The sequence below is a fragment of the Anomalospiza imberbis genome, chromosome 2, assembly GCF_031753505.1.
Source record: "Anomalospiza imberbis isolate Cuckoo-Finch-1a 21T00152 chromosome 2, ASM3175350v1, whole genome shotgun sequence".
Lineage (NCBI taxonomy): Eukaryota > Metazoa > Chordata > Aves > Passeriformes > Viduidae > Anomalospiza > Anomalospiza imberbis.
The window spans coordinates 27,538,848-27,550,084 of NC_089682.1; the positions used below are offsets into that span (position 1 = coordinate 27,538,848).

The 11,237-nt window shown below is 47.4% G+C and overlaps 1 protein-coding gene across 1 annotated transcript in view; it reads right to left on the reverse strand.

Annotated features, from left to right (window-relative positions):
* The window catches only part of LIMS1 (LIM zinc finger domain containing 1), a 66,868-nt gene extending 57,044 nt beyond the window's left edge, over positions 1-9,824 (reverse strand). Inside the window, exon 1 of the mRNA XM_068180272.1 lies at positions 9,677-9,824. Coding sequence (XP_068036373.1) covers positions 9,677-9,717 — 41 coding nt within the window. The 5' untranslated portion in view covers positions 9,718-9,824. The remainder of the gene's footprint in view (positions 1-9,676) is intronic.
* Between the last annotated feature and the right edge of the window lie 1,413 nt (positions 9,825-11,237).

Sequence of the window (11,237 nt, forward strand, 5' to 3'; positions counted from 1 at the left end):
AGTGTTTTTTGAATGGTGAATTTCTTCACAATTAATTCAGGTAGACCCTGCCTTCCTTGCATCTCCAAGACCAGCTCCAAGAACATTACTATATAAACCATGAACACAGAGCTATTCTATTATTCTTTTCAAGCTTGAAAAACCTTTTGACTTGGAACTAAGGCCCTGCTTATTTTGCATTTGCTTTCATGACAAAGGATTAATGATAGGTTAAAAAATCTGGACTCAGCAGCTTTTCAGTATATTCCCCTCCCACTGTGGCATGGACAACTGGCAAATACCTGACAGTGCAAACCAAAGAAGGAACATTACTCAATATATAAGAGAAAAATGCTCTACTTGACATTTGTGCCATCAACACCCTTCATGCCTACATGGGCTAGACACTAGAAGACAGCTTTCAGTGGTGCAGGTCCTCCTCTGGGAGAACAGAGCCCTTCTTCCCACAGAAAACCTCCCAGGCCACATTACCACCACCTCAGCCACCCTAGTGATTGCTCAGATGGCTACAGCTGCTCTGCTGGGCACACAGTGACTGAGATCCCAGCACCTGCCCCATCCCATCCCTTCTGTGAACTCCAGTGCTTGTTTTTATACATGCATTTTTATCTGGGTGCTATTCGACTTAACAGAAAATCCATTATTGAAATCAAGCCACTACACAGCTAAACATTACCAAAATCCATCAGGTAAAAATTATTAGACCACTTTTATCTCAGATGACACAAAACACTCATTATGTAATCCTGCCTTCACTGGGAATCTGTCCTGCCTGAAATTGCCCTGAAAAGACACCAGTATCACACAATGACATTAAACTTCTTGAATGTCTCTTTCAAGTACAAGTTGACAAAGCTATTCATAAATTAATAAATAGCCCAAGGTGAGCAGAAAGATTTCTCATGAAACCTAAGCAGTAATGCAATCTTACTGTTCCTGAATCCTTTGCCATTTTATCATCCACTAGTAATTCTCCCAAGGGTGATGTCAAGGATCCTCTTAACTGTACTGTTTGCCCACCTCTGCATGGTAATGATAAAAATATTGATTTTCACATTTGTGACTCAGATGCAATTTGACACAAGAAGTCCAAATTATTTCCCCCTTGCAGTGCATCAGCAATCACAAGCACAGAAAGCTTCACTCACATCAAAATGAAGTAGCCTTGTTAATACATGACACTGAAAACTGCTTCATTTGCTCTGTACTTTTCAAAATGAAAGCCCAGTCCAGCAGCAGATTTTAATGCAGGCTGTGGAGGGGATAATAGAATGGTTTGGGTTGGAAGACAGGTCTGCCTTGGGCAGGGGCACGTTCACCTCGATTGGGTGGGTCGGAAGGGCAGCAGCTGCAGGGTGAGATTTGCCTCGGGTATGAGCTAACACCAAGGAGAATCCCACCTCTCCTTGAGAGCCCTGACACATGGAACACCCCACCACCCCTGCAAACCCTCGACTCCTATCCAGGTCCTGCTGGAGTGAAGTTTGATAATTCCCATCCTTCACATGACAATAAGGAAAATGTGGCTTTCAGTCTTAAGACAAAGTTTGGAAATTTTGACCTTTAGGCTTACACCATGTGTAGCCACCAGCAATATTCCAGCCTTCCTCCCTCAATTCATCTGACTGCAAAGCTATGGCAGAACTCATCTCTCCACAAAGCTAAATCCCACATGGTGACCAGATAGCCCTATGCCAGTGCCTGAAGACATCCAGCTTCCAGCATGGCGTTAAGTGAGGCTGCACGAAGCCATTTCAGACGGGAAATCACATAAGCAGGATGCCTATGGAGAAGAGGAGCCTTTTCACTTTCAAAAGAGACAAATTTTAACTGTGAGAGAATTCAACACAGGGAGATTCACCCCAGGGCTGCAAGGCCTTTAGTTCCACTCCACCCCAGACTGTCCTGGTTCTGTGAGTTTCTTGTATTTATTTATTTTTTTTCAAATGTGAAACTGTTTTTTCAAACAGTTCTTCAGTGTCTGAATGAGCAGGGAATCAGCCAAAAGAATAAGACCCACTGGCCTTTGGATTATTTCAAACAATTAACTGCTATTCTCTGATATAATTACAGAAATCACACTTCTTTGATGCACAATAGCAAAGGAGCCCACTAAAGGGGCAAAAGGAGGAGATAAGTACTTTTCTAAATAACACATATCCTGAGGATCATATTTATGCAACTATTTCAACAAACAAGACTTTTGAAAGTCTGCTATAATTCACTAATGAGAAAAGATCAAAGAAAATAACAGGAAGGCCGGGATGCAATCAAAATATTTGATCAGTGAGCGGGTTTGTATCCAAGCCATAAACTCAAGGGCATTTCAGTGGAAGTTGTGGGAGGAGAAGCTGCTGTGAACACCTGGAGATTATGTGGTCATGGCAGATGGAGCCCATTAGGGCAATCCTCACACCCCACTGCCATCCCTGCATCCCTCCCTGCACAGGACACCACCAGCACCCACCATCCCTGCCTTCCCATTATTTTCAGTGCAGCTGTGTTAAACAACCAAGGGTGGGAATTTTACTCGTTCTCCTAAATCCCACCACCTCCCCCGCTAAAGTTAAATATTTGGCCTTTGGTTTAAACTAAATGGATTTTTGTTTTTCCTTTCGGAGCGGTCTCACGATCTCCGTGTGACCCCGGTGGGAGGACAGAGGGAGGCAGGGAGACCCCACCATGCACTCAGAGCACTGCCAGAGCCCAGTGAGTGTCAGCCCACTCAGTAGCAGAGATGGGTGTAATAAGCTTTTAAATACTTCCTTCCCCCTTTTTTTAAAGAAAAAAGAAAAAGGGAAAAGATACTAGTATTTTCTGATTTCCCTCTTCACACCTTTATTTTTTAATACATAGCAAACATTAAACAACTACACATTTGGATGCAACTCAAGGTAAACAATAGCTTTGATAGTTTAATTTTTGAAAAAAAAAATAGAAAATTCTCACTTTCTTGAGAGGCTTTACTTATTTGTATATATTCCCTAGGTTATCAGCACATTTCCCTTTGCTTTTCTGAGAGCAATTGTCCTTGTAACCAGAGAAGTATGGGAAATTCTGGAAACATCCAACTGTGTATAAACACTTGAAGTTCAGACACTCTAATACAAAACAAGTACCTCTCTGAAACAAACATCTCCAGATGTTTTAACATAATTTTATATATAGATAGATATATATATAAGATGTGACTCAGGCATGGAAAGCCAAAAGAATGTTCTCATTTCCTGAGACTGGCTAACAAAAAGGAAAAAAATGTGAATGAAGGAACAAAGATTCAAAAGTCAGCTTTTTCTTAACAGCAGCAGCTTTAAAATGCTCCATTTGAAATCTTTTTTCATATAATCAGAATATTGCCTCTCTCTTGCAACTGCATAGACACACAAAAGGAAGCACATAAAGGAGAAAAAATGCTTTCTGGGTTGTTTAAAGTACTACAGAAATGTCTCATAGAGAAGTGCCTGTCCTTATTTCAGTTCCAGTGAAGCTGATTGACACCTCCCACCCAACAAGCCCCTCTCTCACAGCCTGCTTTGTCTCCAGGGCACAGTGGTTGAGAAAAAGCCAGCAGCCACGTGTGCTGTGGCTGCCCCACAGCTCTGTCTCTGCATGGCAGAGCTCAGCCTGCAAGAGCTCATAGCATATCTTGTTCCATTTTTTTTTTCCGACAGTACAAGCAGGTACAAACAGCATCCAGTTCCTCTGGGACCTGAAAGCAATGGGTGAAGAAAGCCCATGGGAATCTCCAGATCATGAAGTCTTGTCATACCAACAAATGTCAGGTAGATTTAAACAGACATCAAGATGCGTCACTATTCTCTGTGCCTTTTCTAACCATAAACCACGTGGCGGGGGGGCAGGACACTAGATTTCCTTCCTCTGAATCCTTTGAAGGTGAACTTGTGCAAACCAATTAGTGAGAACTGTGACAAACCACTGCCAGGGTGGTTTCCCTTCAGGCAGAGCAGTAAGAGGGGACAGCAAGCTGCAGAGAGAACACACTCAAGTGCACTTTCCACAACAGAAAGCAAAATTGCCTAGATAATCCTTCCACAACAACCTCTAGGCAGATAGGTGATCCTTCTTCCAGTGCAACAGAGCATGGACTCCCAACCCTGACATCGCACCCAGGGCAGCCACAAGCAGTCCCCAGACCCAAGCCAGACCACCGCGAAACACTGCTCCCTCCTTCTTTAAATCCCCAACACCTTGTCACAGAACTCCACTTTTCACACTGCTCTCTGCCGAAATGGCTATTGCCCCCTTTCCCAAGTTCTTTCCCTTGAACATCACTGCCACCCACAAGATCAAGGAATCGATCCAGATTGAGACAAACTCAGTTTAAAATCTATGTATCTACCAATCTCCCTCACCACGGGTTTTCAGCTGGCTCAAGTCCCTGGTGCTGGCACAAGAAATGTTGGGGGACAGGAATGTGCAGGTCACCCCAGGCAGCTGTAGCACAACCACACGTTTAATTAAAACATCTCTGTAATCATCACTGCCTATGGGAAGAGCAGCTGCCCTGGCATGGCCCATAGATGATCTGTCCTGAATCATAACACTGGCCAGAGCTGGGTCTGGGAGGCAGCCATTGCCAAGTGAATCTCAGCCCACTCACAGCAGACCCTAGCAACACTAAGTTACTTCATACAGCACAAATCCCCATCTCTCTGCCATGAAACACAAGTCTGTCCTACTACCAACACAGTTCACAAGAGAACATACACAAAGCTCAGCAATATGTGCCTATTTGCAAGCGTTTCCTCCCGAAAACCAGAGGGTTTTGCAAGCAGAGGCCACTGTGCCAATTCAGCCCTGAATCCGCAGGGGCTGCCTTCCCCCAGCAGTGCCAGTGGCATCCCTTTCTACCCTACTTGCCAAGCATATTTTTCATTTCCAAATCAGAGGTGGAGTGTGCCAGGAGACACCAAAAGAGATCTCAGGGATGCTGTTCTGCAAGACAGGAGGCTGACAGCCAGTTCCTTGCCCTGGCCAGGCAGCACCCAGCCCCAGTGGGGATGGCCAGGCCCCCACAAAAGAGTCCTTGCAAAGTATCAAGGTCCCTTTTTTCCCTCCCAGGGTGGATTTGAAACTAATTCTCTGTGTGGTTCCCTCTCCCCACATCAATCCCACAGCTGCTGAATGTCAGTGTGGGGTCTGGACCAAAGCCAGTTTGCCATGTTGCTGCCTCCCAAATATTTGCAGGAGTTACTGCATTGCTTTGCTGTGGTCTTTCCCAGTGCCCCCAACTACAATAAAACAACATATTAATAGAGAAAACCCTTTTAATTTTGAGCACAGCAGCAACCCTGCGCTGCTCTGGCCACCCAGGAAATGTTCATAAAGTCATTACAATGCCTTAGCTCCCCAGAAGATCCGCATCAATTCCCCACCCATGATACAAGAAATGAACACCCACCCCGGTTTTAACTCTACTCTTCACACCAGTTTAGGTTTTACTCAGACAACATCCACCAGTGTGTTCTCAGTTCTTCAAACTACTTAATGCAACTGGTGTTTGAAACAACCCTAAATCCACATGATTAAGGACCCACCTTCTCACTGAATTCTACAGAAGTGGCTGGTGTGGTTTTTTAATAAATCAAAAAGTGATGAAAAGAAGGATCATCCAAGCTGGAATTCAAGAACTTCTTATTTATCATATAAAGAAAAGCAATCAATATGAAAAATACAGAGCATAGAACCTCTTCCTGGGTGCCAACCATGTTGTAATGCTATTTTTCATGCACTACAGGGTGCTCCAGACTATGCCATTTTGGCAGAGGAACATGGTTTCAGGCTGTAGAGGAGGTCCACTTTGTCCATAGTTTGTCATTGGCCACACCATCAGCTTCTGGCATCCTGCATATTGCTGACAGCTTCCAGATGCTGAGACAAATTCAGCAAACTGTTTGACATAAAGAGTTCCTATGGTACACAAAACCATTGTAATGACAAGGAGAATGCAGTATCCTGACTTGTTTTCCCCCCTGCTTCTATCTGCTTAAAACACAGAAGTCAGCATTTTCATAAAGACTTACACACCACAGGAAGGGCAATGCTAAAATAATTGCAAAGAAGCATCCTAATTGGAAGAAAAACATTGACCCCAGGGCACAGTCCCCTGCTACATTTTTCCTAATTGTCAGACTGAATTAGGACCTTTCACCCTTTGTGCCCCAACAGCAGCATTTCTGCACAGGCTGTTAAGGGTGACGTGCTCTGTAGCACATCCCAACACGACAAGAACAGCAGACCACGTACACGGCTGCTTGGTTCACACCAGGCATAGCTTAGACAAGGGAAGGCTTTGGCTATGAAAACGTGACTGTCAGTTTCATTTTCCTTGTCATCAGCACTCACCATCATGGAAAGGCCTGACATGAGTAATTTCCCCACTGACTATCAAGGTGCTTTTAGCAGAGCTAATAATTAAAGCCTCCCTATATTGAAAAGTAATGAGATTGCATTATGCTACGGAGTGAAAAACTTTTGAACTGGGCTTTGGAAGAGAACAAAGCACAGACAAATCAGGATGTGTAACCTAACACACAGCATGAAGCCACAATTGCAGGAGCTGAAAGGATTGCCTTAAGTGCTCCAATAATAAATATTTCACTGCAACTTGAAAAAGAATTTGTTAACTGTGCAAACCACCCTCTGTATATTGCAGACCATTAATGGTTCTCCTGCAGTAACTGTATGGAGCAAGTTCTAAGAAAAAGACTTGTGTACTACGACTGAGACCAAACTGCAGCACCACATTTGGCTTCTTATTTAGAATCCCCTATCAGAGCCAGTAACACCATGAAGTGCCCCCATTTTTCAGCTTCACAGTCTACAGTGGAATAAGAACTGTAAATCCAATGAGTCTGTACTAGTTTTTCAAGTGTAGTTATACTTGGAGTCAAGAGGACCTGGCTTTTTCCAGTATTTTACTGCATGCTGGCCTGTATTTCTTGCTACAAAGAAAAACTCTGTTTGTTCTAGGAAACTACAAAAGCTTAAGATAATAATGGTTCTGAACATAGAAGCTAATGTTTTCCTCTGAACCACATATGCAACTTATTCCAATGACAACACATCAAGATGAGTTCAGCACAACCAGCTGAAAAAGCTGCCCACAAAACTCAGAGGACATTTATAAAGCAAGCAGGCATTGCCACAACGAGCTATCAGCCCCAGGCAGCACAGCAAGCAATCCTGAACTGCCCACCACTACCCAGCATGGACCCACTGCACATCGCTCCTTACCCAAATCCCTCTCTTCCAGGATAGAGTCTGGTCTCCCAGTGTGATTCTGAGTGAGAAAGCTGTGCCTCAGTAACGACTGTCAAGTGACAGCACCAGCCTGCAAGTTCCTCTAGTTGCAAAACAAAAGCCACAGGAGTGACTCAAGTTCAAAAAGCTCCATAAAACAAAGAGAGGGAAAAAAAAAGTTAAAAAGAGGAGTATTTCCTTGTGCATACCTGCTGACCAGATGTCTTTGAGATCACTTTACATTTTGTTAAAAAGTAGGTTTGAATGAAATAGTCACATTTTTAGTGGGTTTTTTAAACCCAAAGAACCAAAACAAGAAAACACATCAATTTTTAATTTTCCCTCCTTATATTTTACAAAATCAAAATGCATCTTCCAAGAGCCCTATGCCTTTGCTTCAACTTCAGTGGACTGGAATCGTCTATAGAAAACCCCCTCAGCAAGATGACCTGGAGCTTATCCGAAAGAGCTGGCACCACAACCTCTCACCACTGTGCCACCCTGCCACATGAGCAGCCCTGCTGTCCTGGCTGGCACCTCCCTCTGCTCCCTCAAGCCATGCTTCTGTGACAGTGAACCACACAGCACCTTCACCTCCCTAACCACACCGCAGCACAGGCCCTTGTCCTCCATACAACCATTCACCCCAAAAGAATGGTGAGAGGAATAGAGGAAGCCAGCCTTTTTAGGCAAGGGGCCCCATGTCCAGGCTTTCCTGGGCAAACATTTCTTATTCAGGGCACACCAGCAGCAGCACGACTCCAGGCTCTCTCAGCCACGGGAGGATTTGCTTGGCCAGAAGGCAGCATTGCTCCTGCTGCTGTGGAAGGATGCTTGAGCCACCAGCCGTACCCTGGATGGCTCTGCTGCCACCAGTGTGTCCCGGGATGTGCTGGCCAGCCGCATGCTGCGGCAGGTAACCTCCCTGCTACTTCATCTCTGCAAGTTTCTGCAAGCGGGGGCTCTACTCTGACTTTGTCCCAAAACCTCTCACTGTGCCAGGGGTGTAGCTTAGTTCATATCCTTGGAAGCATGTGCCAGCAGGGCAGCTGGCCCACTCCCTGACAACTTCAGCAGAACAGATGCCAAATATGTAATTGCTCTGTTTACCTGGCCAAAGAGGCGGCTCAGCCGGAGCACCTGTGTGGGGCTGAAAGACACAGAGCTACGCACAGTCGCGACCGACTGACGCTTGGCGGCACAAATACTGACAACTCGGCCACTTTCAGGAATGCAGAAAGAATCCTGGCCTGGAAGCATCTACCACCCACTATGAAAGCAAGCGGCTGTTGGAACATCCGAAGAAAAAACAGTTACCCACAATACACATGGACACCTGAATCGCATAATCATGTTTTTGTAAGCGTGTGGCTGCATTGCAGCTGGAGTGAAAGCTGGTCAAGGCTGGTGAGATCCTGCCCAGGACATCAGGGTACTGACCCCGGGAGCAGAGCTGGCTCACCTCATCCTGGTGCTCAGGATGGCACCTCTGTAGCCCAAACTCAGCCTGACTTTGCAACTGCCACAGCTTTTCTCCAAAGGTATGGCGGAGAGCTGGAGGAGCCTGCAGGAGAAGTAGGGCGCGGGAAAGATAAGGCAGTCTTTAGACAGGCTAAAGTTTGTGTGCCAGCAGCCGTCCTGTACCTGCAGTCCACGGCAGCTACAAAATCACTCTTTTTCCTTCCCTCAGCTCCGTGTTTTGACATATTAGCACAACGCTTTGCCAAGTGCTTTAATTAGGGCCATTTCTTCCCAAGAAACAACTGCACAGGGTGAGGCTTTGAAACGCTGAGCAGCCTTTGCTTTCCGTAGTCCACCCCATTAACCAGTCCCCAAGATAGAACTACTCGCTAATTGTGGGATATGCATAAACATCACGAATCTCACCACATCCACACCCGAGGTTATTTAGTATGACGCTTTTAGTAGAGCCAGCACCCGCCCAGGACAGGGCGCCCTTTAATGCACTGGGCATCGGAGCGCGCTCACGCCGCTCCCGGGACGCGCGATCCCCAGTTCTGGGTGTTTTCCCGACCGCCGTAACAAGGGCACAGGGCCCGCCCCAGCGCTCCGAGCGAGCGCCTAACGCCGAGCGGGGGATTGCGGAGAAAAGGGGCTCCTGCAGTGCCCCTCGCTGCGGCTCCCGGGGCTGCCGGGACAGGGAAAAGTTTCCCCGTGGAACGGACACTTCACAGGGGGAGCAGCAGGGACACCCTGCTCGGCTGCGGGCCCACCGTCCCCTCGGCGGGACCGCATCCCGACCCCGCCGGCGCCCGCGGGAGCAGCGGGAAAGCGCCTTTCTCGGGCAGCAGCCGGTGACAGCGGCCCGGCCGAGACAAAGCGCCGCCCTCGGCAGCCGCCCGCCGCGGGAGGCGGGACGGGACGGTGCGGGCGGCCCCTGCGCCTCTCCTACCTGTTACAGTTGATCCCCGCCGCCGCCGCCACCCCCAGCATCCCGGCGGCCGCCGCTCCCGCCGCTCCCGCCAAGCGCTCCCCACCGGCGGCGGGCGGGGCCTCGCCGCGCCGCGGTAATGGCGCTGGGCCGCACCGCCCGCCGCCGGGGGGCGCTCTCCGCCGCGCCCCGCCCCGGCCCCGCTGCGCCCCCGCGCGGGGAAAGAGGAGAGGCACCGCCGGGAGGTGGGATCCCACCGCCCTGCCCGGGAAAGAGGAGAGGCACCGCCGGGAGGTGGGATCCCACCGCCCAGCCCGGGAAAGAGGAGAGGCACCGCCGGGAGGTGGGATCCCACCGCCCAGCCCGGGAAAGAGGAGAGGCACCAGCAGGAGATGGGATCTCCCCGCCCAGCCCGAGAGGTGCACGGGAGTCACTGCCAAGAGCTGGGGTCCCCCCTCCCCGTGTGCTTCCCGCTGGGCCCGCGGGAGAGGTCGTTCGCCTGCTCTGTGAGCCCTGCGGGGGATGCGGCGGCCGGAACGCCCCGCAGGGTTACGTGAAGTAGGTGCCTGGGAGCGGCTGTTGCTGGGTTTGTGGGTTTCGGCTTTTTTTTTTTTTTTTTTTTTTTTTTTTTTTTTTTTTTTTTTTTCCAGAACCGAAAATTGATGTCAAAACAATTCCAAGTATTTTCACTGTTTCCTACACGTGGTTGGGTAGTGCAGAATAATTTGTAGCAAGGAAGCTGTCGCCACACCTTGAGGTGCCAAATATACTTATGTGACTTTTGCTGGAGCCAGAGTCCGGTTTAGATCAACATTATTTAAGCATGTAACAGCATTAATAAGCAATGGCCTGGGGAAGGGCTAGCACCTCACTCAGGCTCAGAAGTTTATGAAGTAAATGTAAGAAAGTTACCTCCAACATTGCCAAACCTGGGGCCAAAACTTCCACTTCACTTGGAGAGAAGCGACCTCATTCTGAATCAGGGAAGTTTCAAAGGCAGACTGTGGACAAATGAAAGGAGCATAATAGAAAAGGTGGTGTTATTGAGCTGTCTGTATTGCCACCCATTGCTGTCCTTAATATCGGAACAAGGAAGCGGCGAGTTGGAATGAAAAATGCAAATATTTGCCTGCCAGGATTAAGAAATTATCTATTTGGCTCCAAAAAGACAGATCAAAGGAATATGTTAAGCTAGTGAAGATCAGCATAGTGAGCACAAATCAGAAAGAATAATTCAACTATGGAGCACATCTACTTTGGTATCCATCAGAAACAGGAAAAGAATGTAAATTCTGGGGACTATGATGCATAAAGGTATTTGATGGCTGTGCCAGAAGCATGGTTCTAGAGAGGACTACAGCTGTAGAAACACAGACTATCTGTAGTACTTTTTTTTGTTTGTTTGTTATTTTTTTCCTTGGCAGGGTTCAGTTTTGCTTGCCAAGATGAGGAATCAAACACAGCAAGACTTTAGCATCACAGAGATTACATTTCTGCATAAAGAGGAAAATAGAATATATGGCTGAAAAGGGAAGCGATGATATGGCAGAAGAGGGGGATGTGATGCTTCCCCTTTACTCAG